Source organism: Trichomycterus rosablanca, chromosome 1 (genome assembly GCF_030014385.1).
Source record: "Trichomycterus rosablanca isolate fTriRos1 chromosome 1, fTriRos1.hap1, whole genome shotgun sequence".
Classification (NCBI taxonomy): domain Eukaryota; kingdom Metazoa; phylum Chordata; class Actinopteri; order Siluriformes; family Trichomycteridae; genus Trichomycterus; species Trichomycterus rosablanca.
Genome location: NC_085988.1, coordinates 23,254,183 through 23,276,291, shown reverse-complemented (window position 1 = coordinate 23,276,291; position 22,109 = coordinate 23,254,183). Strand labels below are relative to the sequence as shown.

Below are 22,109 nucleotides of genomic sequence, written 5' to 3'. Positions count from 1 at the left end.
CTTTCAGCAAGAATGTCCTGGGTTCGATCCCCAGGTGGGACGGTCCTGGTCCTTTCTGTGTGGAGTTTGCATGTTCTCCCCATGTCTGCGTGGGTTTTCTCCCACAGTCCAAAGACATACAAGTGAGGTGAATTGGACTGTGTTTGACGTTAAACTTGTTAACTGATGAATCTTGTGTAATGAGTAACTACCGTTTCTGTCATGAATGTAACCAAAGTGTAAAACATGACGTTACAATCCTAATGAATAATAGATAGATACCATAACCATCTATACTACTGTATAGTGTACTCCACTCAGGCTTTCTATAATCCTGATTTAAGAAAAGAAGGTAGGTATAACCACAAATCAGAAAAAGTTGGGACGGATTGGAAAAAGCAGATAATGGAAAAAAACTTCTTACATTTACTTCGACTTCGATTTGATTGCAGACAGGATGAACCTGAGATATTTCATGTTTTATCTGCTCAACTTCATTTAATTTATTAATAAACATCCATTCCTGCATTTCAGGTCTGCAACACATTCCAAAAAAAGTTGGGACATAAAGCATTTACCACTTTGTAATGTTGCCATTCCTTTTCACCACACTTAAAAGACATTCTGAAATCCCTCCTGATTCCTTGAATCGTTTAATGATATTACACACTGTAGAGGGAGAAATATGCAAATCCCTTCCAATCTTTCTTTGAGGTTCATTGATTTTAAACATTTCAGTAATTTTCTCACACATTTGTTGACAAACTGGAGATCCTCTGATCATCTTTGCTCATCAAAGACTCTTGATGCTTTTGTACCAAACCATGATTACAATCACCTGTTGACATCACCAGTTTGGAATCACATCATTATTTAGTTTTTTCACCTCATTACTAGCCCTAATTTGCCCCCGTCCCAACTTTTTTTGGAATTTGTTGCAGACCTGAAATGCAGGAATGGATGTTTATTAATAAATGAAATAAAGTTGAGCAGATAAAACATGAAATATCTCAGGTCCAACCTGTCTGACATCAAATAAAAGTAAATGTAAGGAACACTGCATTTTTATTTTATTTGCATTCTCCATACCGTCCCAACTTTTTCTGATTTGGGGTTGTAAAATGCAAATGGAAATGGAAAGCAGTGACTTATAAATAGTTTTTTTGCAGTTTTTATGTTTTACTTTATGAACATTCTGTGTGAATATATGTTAAATCCTAGTATAATCTCCTTTTCCCAGAAAGTTGAGACATTGTGTAAGATGCAGTAAAACAAGAATCTGGAATTTGTTAATTTTTTTGAATCTTTATTTAACTGACCGTTACAAAAACATGTTTTGAAACGTTTCACAATAAGCAGGTGAATTGCTAATAGGTGTGTGTATCATGATCACTTCACATACATCCTAAAGTCAGGTGGTTTTCTTGTTCTAGCTGATGATGATTATGTGAATTGCAGGCATCTAAAGGAGCAGGACCTGGTTCCAGTCCATCCCCACGAAAACTGAAAGGCCAGGCTAATAATTCTACTCTTACTGCGGCATCAACCGGAGAGGATAAAGCTATTCAGGGTGTTAGAAACAAAGTTGACAAAACTGTGGGTCAGACTAAAATTCAGGACAAGCGTTCAGCCTCACCAGCCAGTGCCCCAAAAGCTTTACCCCAAAATGAAGAAACGACTGGTGTGGTGACAGAATGTCAACCAGCGGATGGCGCCAGCGTTCCGAATTCAGTCGGATCTTTATGTTCTGATTCAACGGCTGTAATGTGAGCAGTTTCTTTTCTAAATAAAATAAAATCCCAAAGGAATCGTCTGGCTAAAATGTAATCTACACATTTCTCTCTGCTCAGCACTGTTTCAATGTAAATTCATCTTTAATGTCCGAAATGTTATTATTTTATTGTTGTACTGATGCTACAAGGCTAATAAAGCAGAAAAGTGAGGGTTATAGCACAAGTGTAGTACTGAGCAATACCCTGTCGCACACTCGCCCTAAAATGCATTGCTACACTATTAGCTGTTTTTAAAGCTGTTTATGCTTTAAACGACTTTAATTCTCACTTTTATATTTAATTAGCAAATAGGTAGAACAATCTAGATGAATTTTAATAAAAGCAAGTAAATTACGCAGTAAGAAAACAGCATTTTGAACACGGAGCCAAGCTGGTCTCTTTACATTCCTACTTATAGTCACAATACATTTACATTTACAGCATTTAGCATTTAGCAGGTGCTTTTATCCAAAGTGACTTACAGTACTGTTACAGTATACAGTCTGAGCAATTGAGGGTTAAGGACCTTGCTCAAGGGCCCAACAGTGGCAGCCTGGCAGTGAAGGGGCTTGAACCACTAACCTTTGGATTACTAGTCCAGCACCTTAACCGCTAGGCCACAACTGTCCCAAACTGTCCCACAATACAAACTATATGGTCAAATGTATTTGGACACCAGAGCATAAGCTTGGACATTTTATTTCTTATATCTTATTTTCTTGGACATCTTATTTCTTTCATTTCTTTCAAAAAAAAAAAAAAAACAAAGTAACAGGTTTTAGCAGATTTGTGTTCTTGGACTGTTGTTCTACTTAAACTAGAGTAATGCAATGTTCACTATGGAAGCACTTCTGTAAGTCGCTCTGGATAAGAGCGTCTGCTAAATCCTGAAAATGTAAATGTAAATTCCAAAACCAGCCTTATAACCTTAAAGCTTTACACCCCCCCCCCCCCCCCCCCCCCCCCTCTTTTTACAAAATATTGGATTACGTTTGCCGAAATTTGTTCCTATTAAGGCAAAAGAGCATTTTTGAGGTCAGACATTAATGCTGGACAGAAAGGCCTGGCTTGCTATCGATGTTATAACCACTAGTGCCATTTTAATGAGTAAACTAATCAAATTGGAACTAGGTGGCATGGCTGTGGAACAGGTCTTGCTTGTGCCATACAGTTCTAGGAACCTGGGTTTAGTTTAGCCCACTGGTTTGTAAAGCTGGTTCTTTCTGCGTTTGAGTTCCGGATTATTACTTGTTTCCTTCCTCCTTCGAAGAACATGCTGTATGCAAACGGGCTACTCTAAATTGCCCTTAAGTATCAATGATGAGTGAGTGTGTGGTGCCTTGCCATGTACTGGTATGTTTCCAGAATGTACAGCATTCCTACTCTGTGCCCAGTGTACCGCTGCTTTGTGACAATTCCTTTTGGTTAAAGTTCTATAGAAAAAGGCTGCTCAGGTGGCGAAGCGGTAAAAACACACGCTGGAACCAGAGCTGGAATCTTGAATACATCATATCGAATCTCAGCTCTGCCTGCCGGCTAGGCTGAGTGGCCACATGAACGATGATTGGCCTGTTGTTCAGATATGGGCGGGACTAAGCCGGATGGGGTCTCTCTCTCTCTCATGAATGGTGCAATTGGCTGATTGATGGCGCCTGCACAGAGATGAGAAAAGAGTGCTCTCAGGGTGTGTCTCTCCGTACACAACGCTGCGCTGCACTCATCGAAGTGTAGGTGATAAGATGCATATGGCATTCGTTCTCCTCAATCAGAGCAGGGATCGGCATTGGTGGAGAGGAAGCATGACGCAATTGTGCAATTGGACGCGCTAAAAGAGAGAAAAAGGGGAGAAATGCATAAAGAAACAAAATATATATATAAAAAAAAAGTTCTATAGAAAAAGCTAATTTAAATCAAACTGAATAAATGTTACTAAAATGAAAGAACCAAGGAAAGAAAACTGGAGCTAGTTAATCATCTGATGTCATGTGTTAGCTTGTTGGAGTTGGTTTGGACTGGTAGCCTAGTTTTACTAAACTATTATCTATCTATCTTCCCTCCTTACTTATTAGCAACATTAGCAGTGTAGCTCACGTGCAAAACTAGACACTAATTTTATACATCAAATGTCTGGTTTGATTACATTGTAACAACCTTGTGTAAATTTCATTTTGGTCTTACTATTCCTTCAAATAAATATTAATATGCTTAAATAATTGTGACTAACTAGTTTTAATGTGCAGTGGTGGGATAGTTCGTGTTGTTAGTAAACACAAGAGCATCGCTATAAATCAGAATCGGCGAGTTCGGGCCATTCTCCCTGCCCCTGTCACCCCGGGTAAGTCTGTTTATGTATCATTAACATACAACTCTAATATAGCCTATTTTACTAAATTATGTAGACATTTGGATCTCAAATCAGTATGTTTGGGATACATGCATTAAAACTGAGTTGTTTTGCCTTTTTGAACCTGTAAAAGCCTGGACTCTTCTGTAAGCTCTTTCCAGTAGATTTTGGAACATGACAATCATTTGAAAAATTTGTGTATACAATTGTGTGCAAACGAATGTTTTGCTATATCCCAAAGTGCAGGATCAAGAATTACATTCTGACTAATCTACTTGACTTAATTTTAGTGTCATTGTTATGCTGAACAGGAACAACCATTTCCCTAATGTATTATAGTTTTATGGCTTATTTTACTGAAATGCATGGTCAGTAAAGTAAGTGGACACACCATAGAGGGGTCAATCTTTAGCAACATAATGCCATATTTAAATAAAAATGGATTACTGATATCAGTGCCGTATATGACTGATAATTGTTCTTCTAAATCCTTACAGCTATTTCTTCGCCATCTGCTGTTGTTCAGTGGATAGCAGTGCCACCAAATAAAATTAATAGAGACATCGGAGTCTCAAGAATTGGTGAGTAGATTATACAACTGGTTTAACTGGTATTAACTTATAGTTTTTTTTATCATGCTAAATATGAATAATTGTGTATTTAAAATGTGACGCTCAGGTGGCACAGTGGTCTATCACGCTAGCCCACCTCTAGTGAGATCTGGGCCCAAATCTCAGAGGTAGTCAACACAGACATTAGTCTTTGTCTGAGGGTAACCTAAGCCCTGCAATGGACTGATGGCCTCTCCAGGCTGTTCCTGCCTTGCGCCCTGGTGAACCTGTCCAGTCCTGACCAGGATAAAGCAGTTGTTGAAAATGAAATGAAATAAAAAATGTATTTAAAATGTGCCACTTGGGTAGCATAGAGTTAAATTATGCTAGCCCACTTTAGCTGGGATCCAGGGTTTGAATCCCCAGCAGATCTATATACAGACAGGGCATCTACATGCAGAAGGGGGTGGCTTTGGCTGAAGCCCTGTGATGGTTGCCGCCCTGTCCAGGGTGTATTACTGCATTGTGTTCACTGATTCTGGGAAAACGAACACACCACAACCCTGACAAGGATAAAGCAATGGTTTAAATTTACATTTTTTATTGTTTTCTTAGTTAAGCACCCCACTGAAAAGATTTTGGCCTTGAAACCCAGCACACTGAAGCAGCTTGGGCATTCTGTGACATCCAGTGCCATAGTGCAGGTAAGAAGGATTTATGTGAATTCAAACGTGCCACTTTAATGCTGTGTTTGATTAAAGCTCAAAGTTTGGGATTTCTGATCTCTGACAAGTAAAACAAAACAAAAAGTCAGGTGGCGCAGCAGTAAAACACGCTAGCACACCAGAGCTGAGATTTAGAACACATTGTTTCAACGATGGCCGTTGTTCATACAGGGTGGGAAGCCGGATCAGGATTCCTCATAACTGATGCAATTACGACCTCTGCTGGCTGATTGATGATGCCTGCCCAGAGTCGAGGAATAATGCGTTGATCAGGGAGTGGCTCTCTGTACACAAAGCTGATCCGCATATGAACCCGTGCCTCGTGCAGGTGAAAAGATGCAGTCGGCTACTGCACACGTGTCCGAGGGGGCGTGTGTCAGTTGCGACACTCCTCAGTCAGCAGTGGAGGGTAGCATCGTTAGAGGGGATGCGTAATGCAATCAGGGTAATTGGATACGACTAGATTAGGGAGAAAATTGGGGGGAAAATTGCAAAAAAAAAACACCCCCTTACAGGGAATTCTTACTGTCCTAAAAATTTTGTACATGACTGCACATAGAGCAAACAGGAGACTTTCTAACTTGAAATAGCCAATCATGTCTGTGTAGACACTTGGCTGACTTTTTTTAATTAAAGAATTTATTCCTTGATTCTGTGTTCTAGAAATCGACTTCACTTAACAGCAGCCCATGCGTAGTGACAGACAGCGGAGTGAAGATCCTCTCCATGGTGCCTTTAAAGCAAAACACTGGCCTTTCACTGGTTAGTCCTGAGTACCCATCAGGGACTGAACTATATCAGGCTTGTAGTTAATAATAGTACATTTATTGACCAACTTAAATTTGCTTTAGCAGGCTCTAGGTTTGTCCACGGCACGAGGGAGGGGCAGATGTAAAAACCCTTCCTGTGATTACGTCTATAAAAACAGACACAAGCCACCGTACTGCCCAAACTGTGGCTGTGAACTTTCCTCCAAAACGGTCAAGAAAACCAAAGTCCGGGTGAGTCTGAGCATTTAAAACATACTCTTTTTTTATTTTACACACATAACACTGCACCGCAGGAACTGTTTATGCACTTTCCATAGAATTTCTGTTTTTTTGTTTAGGAAAACCTACTGTTAGCATAAATAGTGACGAAAATAGGACATTTGGCATAAAAACTGTGTCAAATCAGATATGCAAACCATAAAAATACACTTTGGTTACATTCATGTCAGAAACAGTACCTACTCGTTACACAAGATTTATCAGTTCACAAGTTTTTAATATCAAACAGTCATGGACAATTTTGCATCTCCAATTCACCTCACTTGTATGTCTTTGGACTGTGGGAGGAAACCCAAGCAGACACAGGGAGAACATGCAAACTCCACACAGAAAGGACCTGGACCGCCCCACCTGGGGATCAAACCCAGGACCTTCTTGCTGTGAGGCGACAGTGCTACCCACTGAGCCACCGTGCCGCCAGGGCTTTATGTAACAGGTTGATCCAACCAGTTCTCCTATGGGAAACACTTGACTTAGACAGTTCTTAAAGAAAACATTCAGGTGTTGCAGCATTAAAATACACTTGCACACTACCACTGGGATCCAGGGTCGAATCCCCAGCGGTGCTATTGGCCAGTCGAGTGTCTACATACAGACATGATTGGCTATGTCTGGGGTGGACGGTGGGGGGTGGCCTTGAGAAGGATTATCGTCCTGTTCGTGGTGTGTTACTGCATTGCATCCAGTGATTCTGACCCACAGGTAAAACATGAAAATGAAATGGAAAACAAAATGAAATTAATAGAAGGTCTAACAAAGTCAAAGGTCAGAAAAACCAGAGTGTTTTTTTGTTAGACCTTCTAATGTCTGGCAGCCACTAAAACATTCATAAAAAAAATGAGGTCTTATGACCCTAATAGCATTCAGACATCTCCTTTGATGCAGAAAACACAAAAACTGATTTTAATCTATGACCTCAATATTAAATGAATGCTTGTGACATAACATGAAGTTGAGTCCTGTTTGGCTGTATTCCTGCAGGCATCTTCTGAGCCAGACAGTTTATTAACAGTCCTACTGGACCCATCACAACCATTGACTCCTGGCCAGAGAGAACTCCAGCGCCAGTCCACTGTGACACTGCTCAAGCACAGTCTCCAGTACCCCGAGAACGAGGCCGAGCTCCAGGACGTCCTCACGCTCATTGACAGTCTTAACCATGTACACAGTGAGAGGGATACAGACAAAGTTGGAATGAAGGAGGAGGATGGGGTGTCCCCACAGAACGCTTGGCCGAGCTTCTATGAGCCAACTGCTACCCATTGTGGCCTGTGCCACCATTTGCTCTACAGAGGAGGAGAAGGGTGAGTGACAAGCTTTAGCTTCACGTACTAAAACCCAAGCTCAAAAAGGCCCTACAGTGGGGCCAAAAAGTGTTTAGTCAGCCACTGACTGTGCAGGTTCTCCTACTTAGAAAGATGAGAGAGGTCTGTAATTTTCATCATAGGTACACTTCAACTATCAGAGACAAAATGAGAAAAAAAATCCAGGAAATCACATTGTAGGATTTTTAAAGAATTTATTTGTAAATTATGGTGGAAAATAAGTATTTAGTCAATAACAAAAGTTCAACTCAATACTTTGTAACATAACCTTTGTTGGCAATGACAGAGGTCAAACGTTTCCTGTAAGTCTTCACCAGGTTTGCACACACTGTAGCTGGTATTTTGGCCCATTCCTCCATGCAGATCTCCTCTAGAGCAGTGATGTTTTGGGGCTGTCGCTGGGCAACACGGACTTTCAACTCCCTCCACAAATTTTCTATGGGGTTGAGGTCTGGAGACTGGCTAGGCCACTCCAGGACCTTGAAATGCTTTTTACGGAGCCACTTCTTTGTTGCCCGTTACCGCTCGTGTGTTTGGGATCATCGTCATGCTGGAAGACCCAGCCACGTTCCATCTTCAATGCTCTCACTGATGGAAGGAGGTTTTGGCTTAAAATCTCACGATACATGGCCCCGTTCATTCTTCCCTTAACACGGATCTCGTCCTGTCCCCTTTGCAGAAAAACAGCCCCAAAGCATGATGTTTCCACCCCCATGCTTCACAGTAGGTATGGTGTTCTTGGGATGCAACTCAGCATTCTTCTTCCTCCAAACACGACGAGTTGAGTTTTTACCAAAAAGTTCCATTTTGGTTTCATCTGACCACATGATATTCTCCCAATCCTCTTCTGGATCATCCATATGCTCTCTGGCAAACTTCAGACAGGCCTGGACATGTACTGGCTTAAGCAGGGGGACACGCCTGGCACTGCAGGATTTGAGTCCCTCTTAACGTAGTGTGTTATTGATGGTAGCCTTTGTTACTTTGGTCCCAGCTCTCTGCAGGTCATTCATCAGGTCCCTCCGTGTAGTTCTGGGATTTTTGCTCACCCTTCTCATGATCATTTTGACCCCACGGGATGAGATCTTGCGTGGGGCCCCAGATCGAGGGAGATTGTCAATGGTCTTGTATGTCTTCCATTTTCTTACAATTGCTCCCACAGTTGATTTATTCACACCAACCTGCTTGCCTATTGTAGATTCACTCTTCCCAGCCTGGTGCAGGTCTACAATTTTCTTCCTGGTGTCCTTCGACAGCTCTTTGGTCTTGGCCATGGTTGAGTTTGGAGTCTGACGGTTTGAGGCTGTGGACAGGTGTCTTTTATACAGATAACGAGGTCAAACAGGTGCCATTAATACAGGTAACGAGTGGAGGACAGAAGAGCTTCTTAAAGAAGAAGTTACAGGTCTGTGAGAGCCAGAAATCTTGCTTGGTTGTGGGTGACCAAATACTTATTTTCCACCATAATTTACGAATAAATTCTTTAAAAATCCTACAATGTGATTTCCTGGATTTTCTCATTTTGTCTCTCATAGTTGAAGTGTACCTATGATGAAAATTACAGACCTCTCTCATCTTTCTAAGTAGGAGAACTTGCACAATCAGTGGCTGACTAAATACTTTTTGGCCCCACTGTATCTTATGCAAGAGTTGCTCAGAAGTGTAAGTGAGGCTATTAAGGGTTAAGAGTGCACTTCAATGTGCAGCAGTAAATTACGCTAGCCCACTACTGCTGAGATCCAGGGTTTGAATCCCCAGCAGTCGGGAGGGGGGTTATGTTCCCCAATGGATTGGTGTCCTGTGTGATCACAGGGTTAGTCGTTGTACTGAGCCCTTGGAGCTGAGAGTGCTAAGAGCCTTGCTCAGGGGCCCAGCAGTGGCCCCAACCAGTTTTACTCACTGGGATAGCACTGTCCTAGACATCACTGCAATAGAGGATTTGGACTTCTGACTGTGTGTGTGTGTGTGTGTGTGTGTGTGTGTGTGTGTGTGTGTGTGTGTGTGTGTGTGTGTGTACGTACATAGTTGTTCAGGAGGGCAGCAGCAGTGTTGGTTACTAACTGAGTCTGTGCTACAGCCGGTTACCCTGCAGTTGAAGGTGTGTCTGAATATGCAGTGCCTTGCTCTCCACAGCTTCACCAGCCTGCACCCAGGTACATACACACACATACACACACACACACACACACACACACACACACACACACACACACACACACACACACACACACACACACACACACACACTAGCCTGCTCTTGACTAAAAAAAGAGTCAAACTCATTGTAGTCTTTTGCTGCTAGAGCCGTAGTATTGAAGTATGGTAACTATTTAGCATGGAAGTCTTCCATGATTTTGTTTGTGAGAAGTAGAATACGGTATAGTGAAGGGCTACCGTGTCTTTAATGACAATAAAATGCATTAAAACTGGCAAATCAGATATGTAGACCAAAATGATCTACTGTGACAACCTGGAGCATTTTTCTTTCATAATGTTTTTTCAATAATTTAGTTAAAATTTACATCCTAAAATACAAAAACCCCAAACTCTTTTAAACAATGAAAGAATAGTATAAATAGATAATAGTCTGAAGGTCTTGGCCAACACTTTATTGGTTATTTGATTATATTACAACAGAAAAATGAACCTGGTATTTGCTTCTGCAAAATGAACCTCAAATTAACCCAATTGGCTCAAAAATTGCAAGTAGGTTGGTGGCTTTCAAACTCTTGTGATGAATTACTAACTTTTATTAAGCCAAAACATCGAAGTACCACCTATAGGTCATCTTGCAGGAACACATGCACCATAATCACACTTACCTAGAGTTCTGTATGAGTGAGCTGTTTTATATTCTTAATATTCTTTTTTCATCCCAATATTAGTCCATTGATAACTTAGATAAACAACATGATTTGCTGCAAGTATTACAAGGCTTAAAGCAAGCCAGTATTTGTGTAATCAATCATCTAATATTAAAAGGCCTATTTTTATTTTGTGGGATTTAACCCATAGCTGTAGCAGTTGTAGCAGTTTTCCTTCACCCAGGACTCAAGGAAGACAAGCATCAAGGCTCTTCTCTGTACTTGCACCTAAGTGGTGGAACGAACTTCCTCTGTCTGTCCGAACATCTGAGTCTCTACCTGTCTTTAAAAGACAATTAAAAACCCACCTCTTTACTAAACACTTAAGCTGACTTGTACTTACTTACTCACTTACTTACTAATGCTCTCATTCTCATTCATTTCTTGCGAAAGAAAACACTTTGGTTCTAACAGGGTTTTCAGCGGATTTGTGTTTTTGGACTGTGTACTTAAACTAGAGTAAGGTAATGTCTACTATGGAAGCTCTTCTGTAAGTCGCTCTGGATAAGAGCGTCTGCTAAATGTAGAAAATGTAAATGTAAAGGTGCTGGACTAGTAATCAAAAGGTCACTGGTTCAAGCCCTACCACTGCCAGGTTGACACTGTTGGGCCCTTGAGCAAGGCCCTCAACCCTCAATTGCTTAGACAGTATACTGTCCTGTACTGTAAGTCGCTTTGGATAAAAGCATCTGCTAAATGCTGAAAATGTAAAGAGCTGTAATCCATAGCAATGCAGGCATGTTTATGTGATTGAATATTAGTATTTATTTCTTGCCTTTCTGCATATAAACAGAACAAACAACTGCATCTAACTGTTGTTCATATGCCCCAAAGTTTCCTCCAAAATACTCATTGTTGCATCATTGACAGAATCCCAACTTGTGACAAATGCACTGACATGCCATAGTTCACTGATTTGTGTTTGTGTCTGTGCATCCTAGGTCTGTTTAATGTGGGGAACCAGCTGTTGGTGAGTCTGGATTTGTTCTTCAGTATCCGGAGCCAGATCAAACAGGACTGGGACCCTGCACTTGCAGCCCTCGATATAATCAACAACGCACACAGACCACCCGGTACAACTGCATATATTATTTATTTATTATTTCCCAATCTTGTCATTTCCAATTCCTCATCGTAAATCTGCTGCACAACTTCCAGTTGGATCAAGGAGAGCCGGATCACCACACACGCTACAGCAGTAAAGTACGCTAGCCCACTACCGCTGAGATCCGGGGTACAAATCTCAGCTGTGTTTTTGGTTGGTCTGGTGTCTGCACAGACATGATTGGTTAATGTACAAAAAAGCCCAGCCACTGTGTGGTGCACTTGTCAATGCGCTCTCAGTGTTAGTCTCAAGCCCGAATGGAAAGGCATTCAGTGAAATAATCGCACCATGTCTGGAATGTGGATCAGATACAGTGTGGTGACCCATAAATATGGGAGCAGCTGAAATTTGTCCATTTACATTACATTTTGTAGCATTTAGCAGACACTTTTATCCAAAGCAACTTACAGCAGTTGAGGATTAAGGGCCTTGCTCAAGTTTCCAACAATGGAAACCTGGGAGTGGTGGTGCTTGAACCAGCAGCCTTTTGATTACTAGTCCAGCACCTTAACCACAAGTCTACAGCTGTCTATTAGTTTCTAAGGCAAATAGCTGGAATTACTTATTACCTGTAAGTGTGATGATTTCATAATTTTGGCCGGGGGTTTGTATTAGTGTCATGAATTGGCCAGGTTGTATTTGTCCTTCGTGTTCACAGGAGCCACCAGGATAATGCAGCTGGTTAAAATTAATAAGTGAATAGATTATTATTATTATTAATTTATTAAGTGCTTTCAAGTTAATTCAATGTTTCTCAAGAACACCCTATCTTTGTATAGGTTCAGGCTTTTTAATGGCTTGTTTTTTGTTCATCGTATCCATCCATGTTGTTGCTGGCCATCCTCTTTCTCTTTTATCTTTAACTCTTTCAAGCCTAATTGTCTTTATAGATGAATTTGTTCCTCTCATATTGTGCCTAGAATAAATTAGCTTTATCTGTGCTTCAGATGAAAGGTTAGGTTTGATTTTGTCTAGCTTTCACATATATATGAAGGACTACAAGAGTCAAGAGAGGTTTATTGTCATTTCAGCTATATACAAGTACATATTGAAACAATACAACGTTCCTCCAGGTCCAAGGTGCAACATAGAACAAAAAGTGCAAGACAGTACAGTGCAGGTAGACAACATTACAATAATACGAGAATGCTTAAAATAAATAGGGGAAGACAAGATGTTGGTTAGTACATGGTAGTAAGTAAATAATGGTGAGGTAGATTATACACAAGTTATGTGTATCAGTCAAGTTAAGTCTGACTCATTTATATAACGCTTCTTACTATGAACATTGTCTCACATCAACTTTACCCCAGAAGAGAAGACCATAGATAGTCTAGACAATTCTGATCATTATTACATGGGCAGTGGTAGCTCAGTGGTCAAGTTACTGGAGTAGTAATCAGAAGGTTTTTGGTTTAAGCTCCCAGCACTTTATTGGATTGTAATCAGTCACAGTTGTAGGTCATTTTGGATAAAAGCGTCTGTTAAGTGCCATAAATGTAAAATGTTGTATGGTTTTAAGTATTTTTCTAACCTCTTCTCTCTTGTTTACAGGTTATGTGTTGAGTCAGGAGGAGCTGACTCATGTACAGGAATTGTTGTGCAGTGGCTTCTGGGCATTTGAATGTCTGACTGTGCGTGACTATAACGACATGATCTGTGGCGTGTGTGGCATCGCTCCCAAACTGGAGATTGCACAACGTAGCACAAACAGCGTCCTGCAGCTCAAAAACGTGGAGGTAAAAAACATTTCACTCCACTCTATCATTAAATAATGTAGGGTTTTTCTTCCACCAGTGTGTTTGATTCCAGTATCTGACAGCCTTTTTAATGGCCTGTTTTTATATTTGCCAGATGATTGCAAGCCTTCTTGGACCACTAGAATCTTTCCTTGTTTGTTGTATTTATGTAGTTTTTGATTCTGTATAAGACAGCATACCTATTATAGACAGTTACCTAATTAGATTTACACTAGTGTTACAACGTTACAGCAAAGATTTTAGTTTTTGCTACGCTATTTTAAAAAAAGCAGGTGAACACCTGACCACGAGTTTGTTAGACATCTCATTCAAAAACCATGGCCATATACAGTATGTGTAGCACCTCCCCTTTGCAGCCATAACAGCCTGTAATGTTTTGGAAAGGCTGCAAGATTTTGACATGTGTTTAGGAATTTGTGCCCATTCAGTCAAAAAAGATTTTGTCAAAAGAGGTTCTTGCTTGCAGTTACTGTTCCAGTTACTGTTCCATTTTATCGCAGAGGTGTTCAATATGGTAAGTTCACTAGATTTTAGGTCAGGACTTTGTGTCAACCACTCATCAAACCATGTTTTCTGGACCTCGATTTGTACACAGTAAAACATGTCATGCCGAGACATGAAGGGCATTTCTTAAAAGCACTATTACTTTTTAATATAACTGATTTAAGCCCTAAGTTTTATTCTCTGTCTCTGTCTTTCGGTTTGGTTTAATGAGTGTTTTCTCTCTCTTTTGCTTTATCTAAAGTTCACATGGCCGGAGTTCCAGGCCTCGGATGAAGTGCAGGTGGAGGAGTTTTGGCTGGCGATGGAGAGCGAGGCTCTGGAGCAGTGCGCCTTCCCGTCTAACATCTCCATTACACGTTTCGATGCCTCCATCATCGCTCCTTTCTTTCCTCCACTTATGAGAAGCGCTATGGTTGTTAACACAGAGAAGGATAAGATCACCACTGACATGCCCCATACAGGTAAAAGCAGCATCTGATTACAGTAGGTGAACAGAAACTGGATCGATTTATTAGGCATCACTCTATTTACTTTGTTTTTTTAAATACAAGTAAGACATCATGGTCTTATAGCCACACAGTAAAATGTCATCTACATGACGTGACTTTCCCTCTGGGATTAATAAAGTGATCTATCTATCTACTTAAGCAATAGAACACAGTATGGCGTTGTGATGTTAACAGTCTTTACAACATAAGAACACAAAATAAAGAGGCAAAAAACAAAGAAGTGCTAAATTTCATACTCACGTCACATCACTACTCTGTCATTGGTTTGCGATTGTGTGTTGCACAGATTGGTCAGCTATTTACAATGCTCTCTGTCTTATGTGCCTGTTGCAGACTAGCCCCTGATAATGCAATCCACATTGAGTCCTTCCACAAATTCTAACACTACCTTCAATGTTGTCATCTGGGTGCCCCATTACATGCCCAAAGTAACAAAATTTACAGGACCTAACAATACACATGGGGCTTTTCAGATTATTAATTTGATGGTGCAAATAGTTCTATAATGTCATTTGACTCTGAGTAAGCTTTTATGGCATAAGGGCACCCATAGCAAAGTACATGAAACGGTGGCGCCTTTACCAAAGCGAGAAAGAAAACGAGTGTCGCTTTTGGCTAAAAGGAAATTTGTCTGAATGGTAAAAATTTTAATGTGGTTGTATAGTGCCATTTTTATATGGGTATAGAGGAGTGACTGCAAAAGCTGTAATCAATAATGATCACTAATGGGGTATTAAGAGGACATGCCACAAAGTTTATCAAGATTAAACATCTTTGTACACCACCAAATTAATAATCTAAATCGTTGTATGTGCAGTCTGTTGTTGACTTTGCATATTCTGAGTTTTTGTTTGTGGGTGTATTCTTCTTATATCCAGTTGGCCCAATTAAAACATACTGTGTGTGGATTAGATACTCAGAATGAGAGTCATTGTTAAAGGGACTGAATGAGTAAGGATGTTTTGCCCAGTCACCTTTCATGACCATTACCATGATGTGGTTAGTATGAATAAATTAGTATACCTACAAATGAGGCAAAAATTGATTTCTTGTATGTTTTAAAATAAATAGTAGATATTATACGGTGTGTACTGTGTGTGTGTGTGTGTTAACGCTTTATTAGGAGATGTTTCCATGCTGGTGCGTTTAATACATAATGGTCAGCTAAGACCGGATCAGATGTACCAGCACACTGAGGAAGAACTGCGGTTCATACTTGAACAATGTGGTGTACCTGCAGCACCAGACAGTAGCAAGGTAAACCCACACACCCACAGACACTTTACATAAAAATAACAGTGACAGTTCAATTTATGTTGAGCTACTTTGGTGTTAGTTTAATATTGTTAACTTAAACAAATAAGATTTTGTCTGATGTGAAAATGAATTATACAATTATTATAATCTAGGGTAGATGGAATGTTGTGGATAATATGTTATATATACATATTGTACTGCATACTGTATTTATTTATTTATTTTTGCTAGTAGAAGATTTAGCTGCCCACCTATCCTAGAGCTCATCTGCCATCAAAGATTAATTATTCTGTTGTCTTTTGAATTTACTTGACAATAGACCTACAGTGTTAAAATGTGTTACCAATTCCAAGGTAATTATTTTTTGTTTTTGCTGTTGACAGGATGAGCTGATGGTATCTGTGTGTTTGCTCTACACACATGTACAAAATGGCTTTTCAACAGCATCGCAACCTCCCCAACATCTAACTGCAGGAAAACTCAGCAAGCTCTGTCCTCACCAGGTAAATACACATCAACCTGTTTGTCCTGACATCTGATATTCAGGCTGGATAAACAGTTAAAAAATCAGTTACTAAAATCAACTGTTTTTAAACAAATTAAATCTAAGACAATTACATCCAACAAATATAAAAAATATGACATTTTAATAAGGGGAAAATAGTTTTTTTAGTCCCAGCTTGCTTTTCTTTTTTCTCTCGTTAGCCACCTACTGGAATCCATCTACTGGCCTTCTTTTTAGTGGTGAAAGCAAATCAGAATACCCCCACAGACACAAAGGGTGTGTTTCAAAACCTAGTGAGCTCTCTACATAGACAGCATTTTACGTCATCCTACTCTCGCTTTCGAGAAGGAGGCTGTTCGAAATCCTAGATGCCTTAATATGCTCACTAGTAAGGTGTCCTAAGATTTCAACGCTATTTTGACTCAAGAACGAGTGAGCATCGAAGGCAGAAGGCAATCCCAGCATTCAGTGCGACACGACTTTTCTCACAGAAAAATAGAAAACACGCCGGACGGTGCAGTGAAACGAACGGAGTTATTTTCAAATGTAAATAAATTATTATTGATTTTTAATTTGTATAAACTGTCATTTATTTGCAAATTCGGGCTTGTCAGCGAATGTAACTGTTTTCGGTACACGGAGGGAGATGTTAGTTGACATGCTAGCGTGATGTGCCACCCCATCCCATTGGTTTGAATGGCATGAGGCTGACTGTGTTAGCTTAGTTAGCGAAAACTGATGGAATTGCTGTCTGAGTAGTGCGTTCAAATAACCTGACTTTATAAGTCAATGAATCCATGTAGGCAGTAAGACAGCAAGGCAGCTCACTAGGTTTTCGAACACACCCAAAGAGTACCTGTAAAATACATTAAAGACAAAAATCAGAAACAAGGATCAATTGCAAGGCCTAAAGATTCTTAAGTTGTGCAGCACCCACACTACATGATGCACCACTGTGCTGCCTTCATCCCTGTTCATGTCATGTAAAATACAGTATGAATACTTTCTAATTTTTTACCTCAGCGATTATGAATACATGGTGAATTGTTTGTTGTGAAATGTGTCCTAGGTGGTCTGTGGCTCTAAGTACCTGGTGCGTGGTGAGACTGCCCGAGACCATGTGGACCTGCTGGTGTCCTCTCGTTTTTGGCCACCCGTGTATGTAGCAGACTGTGCTCAGAAGGTGGCACTGTGTGCAGAAGCTCTCTACCCTGAGCTGGCAGCCCAGATGTGGGGAAGGAATCAAGGCTGTTTCTCTGATATTACAGCTGCTCCAGAGGTTAGCAATCGTTTTTCCTTTTTCTTTGAATCCAGTCATTTCTCACTACAATTTGCTACTTGCACTATGTCCATACTATACAAGCAGAGGCACTGTATATTACCCCCCTTCCCCCAACACATGGTTCGCAGCGTAAGCTGAGTCTCTTCTGCAGACCATTTTTTTTTGCTCCTTCCATGTTGAATTTTGTAAACTTCCACTATGCCGCAAATGCACATGGGCGGAACATGCTTAAGCTTTCTGCTTGTTGTAATCGGATACAGGTGTTTACATGCCTATTATTCTTCTATTTAACAAATTATTATTAAAGGATTGCCCATCTCATTCAATCAAAGTTGTATTTCGGATGGCCTTAATCTGACTAGTCCATTCAAATTATTATGTATACATGGATATGTATTATTCTTATTATTCTTATATTAGTCAGATTATTAATAGAAATCGCCAGCTCTAATTGAAAATGAATGACAGCCGATTGCTGTTGTATTGCTGCCGGTGTAAATGCAGGGTAATACAGCTGTCTAATTATGTACCACTTTGCTCCTGTAACTTTTTCTGACTTGCTGAACAAAAACAAAACTCCAGAAGCATGTGTAACCATCTCTGTCTAATTTTGTTTTTACAGTATGTCTCTTGTCCTGAGCTCCAAGATCAGCAGTACAGCATTGACCTCTCCACTGTACACTCCAATTCCCATTTGCACCCTCAAACCAAGTCCGCCTCACGCTATATAGTGCATCCCGGTGACCCCTCCCCACCCACTGCATCAGATCGACACCGCTCCATGATGCTCTGTAAGGAGCTGCAGCCTCACTCCGGTCATGTCTCGTCTATATGTAGCTCCTCGGGAGCGAACGACTCAGAGGAGGAAGATGACAGGAGGACGCTCGTGTTCAATAACGCAGCACACTACTACCTCTACAGCCGACTGGTGGACTTCCTGAGCAGCAGAGATGTGGTGAGCCAGCAGATGGCAGACGTGCTGGGGGAGTGCCAACAGGGCGAGGTGGTGATGATTCGAGATACGCTGTACAGACTTGGAGTGGCTCAACTCAACAGAGAAGAAGAACAGGAGGGATGCAGGGAAGAAGGAGAAGCGGACACGGACGCTGTCGCTGCGGACGATATGGCATTAGAATGATGGAAGAAGAGAGACAGACAACAGACACTGTGAGACTTTTAATAACTGAATGAACAAAAGTATTGAGACTCTACTGATGGTGCATATAGATTATAATAAACCATAAATGTATTTATTACTGATACTGTGTGTTTATAACCTTATAAAAGCAAAGTAATGCTAATGTGTATTAAAAACAATTATATTATGAAGAGAAAAAAGAACCAGTAAGAATGAACAGCTTTTATTGAATAAAAGCAGAAGTCCATATTTCCATTTATATTTTTACAGATCATTTTTAAGCTTGCCTACTGAACTTCCGTTCATGCTTTGCCTCATATTGTATTGGTTTTACACAATATAATCATGTTTTCAATGGATTAAAAGCCACTAATATAACAAGCATGAAGGAGTTTTTTTTTTTGTAATTGTATTGATAATTGTAACTTGTATCAAAATCATGGCATTACTTTGGAGTTTGTCAAGATACGTTTATAATATTTTAATTTTTATTAATTGCTTGGACCTTGGACAGGGCACCAGTCAGTTACAGTGTTTTAGTCATCCTCTTCTCTCAGACTTTATTTCTCTGTAGATGACCGACAGACCTGTAGCAGCTCTGAGATTTGAACCCAGATCTCTGGCCAGTGGTAGCTCAGCGGTGAAAGTACCAGATTAGTAATCAGAAGGTTGCTGGTTCAAGCCTCCCCAACACCAAGTTGCCACTGTTGGGCCCCTAAGCAATGCCCTTAACCCTTAATTGCTGAAATTGTATATAGACATAGTTGTGAGTCGCTTTGAATAAAAGCATCTGCTAAATGCAGCAAATTTAAATGTATAACGGACTGCTGCACCATCCGAGCAACTGCAAAATTATTGCTTTATGTTTACCTGATATGGCCAGTATTATGTGGACACCACTCTTCTCTTGAGCTTAGCTTTTTTAGTCATATAATTTGCAAAACTTTTACTGTATAGTATATCAAAGGGCATTTTTTTCAGTTAAGAAATAATCTAAATCGGGGTCTTTTAAACCCTGGGTCACGACCCTTAGGTGGGTCACGAGTGAAACAAAATGGGTCGCAGAGAAAAGTAATAATTAAACAGATTTTAACACGCACATAAACTGAAACTTATATGCAAACGCCCCGTTGTAGAGGGAATAAGAATAATTTTTTGTGTTGCCTGGGTCACGTTAAAAATCATGGACAAAATGTGCATGGGTCATTTGAAAAATAGTTTGAAAAACCCTTATCTAAATTACCCAGGCTAATTTTCTACAGCCGAAAGTGACCTTCACAAATATGGGCAAGCTCAAAAAACATTCTTTATTTCTTATTCTTTTGAACTGTCTTTTAGAATCCTTCATTTAGTACTTTCTGCTTCTTCTCTTTGCTGACAAGAGATCTGAAAACACTTCTCCATACAGAAAGTCTTTAGATCCTTCAAATTTCTAAGTCTATTTTTATTGGGTTTAGGTCAGTGGACTGGGGTGGCCATGGTGAAACCTTGATTAGCTATTTTCGTCCAGCCACTTACTGATTAGTGCAGATCAACACACAGGCATAACATTATGACCACCTTCCTAATATTGTTTTGGTCCCCATTTTGCAGCCAAACCAGACCCCTGAAGGTGTGCTGTGGTATCTGGCACCAAGATGTTAGCAGCAGATCCTTTAACTCCTGTAAGTTGTAAGGTGGGGCCTCCATGGATCGAACTTGTTTGTCCAGCACATCCCACAGATGCTTAATTGGATTAGATGTAAAAGAAAGCATCAGACCAGGCCACCTTCTTCCATTACTCTGTGGTCCAGTTTCCATTGCCCATTGTTGGCGCTTTCGGCGGTGGACAGTGGTCAGCATGGACACCCTGTCTGGTCTCGGCTATGCAGCCCCATACGCAACTAACTGCAATGCACCTTTCTGTCAGAACCAGCATTAACTTCTTTAGCAATTTGACCTACAGTAGCTCGTCTGTTGGATCGGACCACACGGGCCAGCCTTCGCTCCCCGCGTGCATCAATGAGCCTTGGCCGCCCATGACCCTGTCGCCGGTTTACCACTGTTCCTTTCCTGGACCACTTTTGATAGATACTGACCACTGCAGACCGGGAACACCCCACAAGAGCTGCAGTTTTGGAGATGCTCAGACCCAGTCGTCTAGCCATCACAATTTGGCCCTTGTCAAACTCGCTCAAATCCTTACGCTTGCCCATTTGTCCTGCTTCTATCACATCAACTTTGAGGATAAAATGTTCACTTGCTGCCTAATATATCCCACCCACTAACAGGTGCCGTGATGAAGAGATAATCAGTGTTATTCACTTCACCTGTCAGTGGTCAAATACATGCCTGGCGGGTGTATATGTAATATTATAGAGCATTAGCTAGAATCCAATCTCTTCTTGCATGCTATCTCATCAAAAAATCACGTTTTGTTCATAAAAATCAATTAATATGTTAAAACAGCATTACAGCCGATCAGTTTGCTTTTTGTGACATTTTGAACAGCATGAGACAACTAACAAAGGCTTAAAGCTGCTCTGGAGGAAAAGGCTTGTCCAGCTCCTAATTAACTTATTGTGCGGAATAGTTTGTTACGCATTTCTGATATATAGTCCATGGTCTGTACAGTGGTGTTAAAAAAATAGCAGTCCAACATCATTAACCTGATAAATCACTGTTTTTAGTAGAAGTGATATTTGTACATAGCAAATAATTTACTTGAAAGTGTAGTAGAGTAATGAAAACAAAACAAACCCAACAATTAGGACATGCATGCTGCTCATTCTGAGTAATCGAAGCATTGATTGATAGGGGGTTGTTCAAAATAATAGCAGTGAGGAGTTCAATTGGTGAAGTCATTCATTCTGCAGAAGAACGGGTGTCAATTTTGTGCCTTATTTAATGTAGGAGGGTGGCAAATGTTGCACAGGTTGGTCATAGCGCATTTCCTTCTGAAATACTGGGTAAAATGAGTTGTTCCAGACATTGTTCTGATGAACAGCATACTTTAATTAAAAAGTTGATTGTAGAGGGAAAAACATACAGAGAAGTGCAGCAAATTATTGGCTGCTCAGCTAAAATGATCTTAAATGCCTTTAAGTGACAATCAAAACCTGAAAGACGCAGAAGGAAGTGTGGAACTACTGTTTGATAGAATCGAAGAATAGCCAGAATGGCAAAGGTTCAGCCAATAATCACCTCCAGAAAGATCAAGAAACATCTGAGGTTACCAGTGAGTACAGAAGATGATTAAGTGAAGCCATTTTACCAGCAAGAACTCCTTGCAAAGTCCCGTTGTTAAGATAAAGACGTGTCGTGAATGGGTTAACATTTGCCAAGGAACACGTTGACTGGTCCAAAGAGAAATGGCTCAACATTTTGTGGACTGGTGAAAGCAAAATTGTTCTTATTTGGTCTAGTGGCCGTAGACAGTATGTCAGATGACCCCTGAGCAC

General features: G+C 40.4%; 1 protein-coding gene across 1 annotated transcript in view; it reads left to right on the top strand.

Annotated features, from left to right (window-relative positions):
- The window catches only part of hmgxb3 (HMG box domain containing 3), a 29,957-nt gene extending 11,173 nt beyond the window's left edge, over positions 1-18,784 (top strand). The window contains exons 7-21 of the mRNA XM_062994702.1: positions 1,438-1,748; positions 3,992-4,086; positions 4,593-4,676; positions 5,262-5,350; positions 6,035-6,133; positions 6,226-6,372; positions 7,402-7,724; positions 9,771-9,898; positions 11,551-11,682; positions 13,269-13,453; positions 14,220-14,439; positions 15,611-15,744; positions 16,128-16,247; positions 17,319-17,528; positions 18,154-18,784. Coding sequence (XP_062850772.1) covers positions 1,438-1,748; positions 3,992-4,086; positions 4,593-4,676; positions 5,262-5,350; positions 6,035-6,133; positions 6,226-6,372; positions 7,402-7,724; positions 9,771-9,898; positions 11,551-11,682; positions 13,269-13,453; positions 14,220-14,439; positions 15,611-15,744; positions 16,128-16,247; positions 17,319-17,528; positions 18,154-18,669 — 2,793 coding nt within the window. The 3' untranslated portion in view covers positions 18,670-18,784. The remainder of the gene's footprint in view (positions 1-1,437; positions 1,749-3,991; positions 4,087-4,592; positions 4,677-5,261; positions 5,351-6,034; positions 6,134-6,225; positions 6,373-7,401; positions 7,725-9,770; positions 9,899-11,550; positions 11,683-13,268; positions 13,454-14,219; positions 14,440-15,610; positions 15,745-16,127; positions 16,248-17,318; positions 17,529-18,153) is intronic.
- Positions 18,785-22,109: the final 3,325 nt, after the last annotated feature.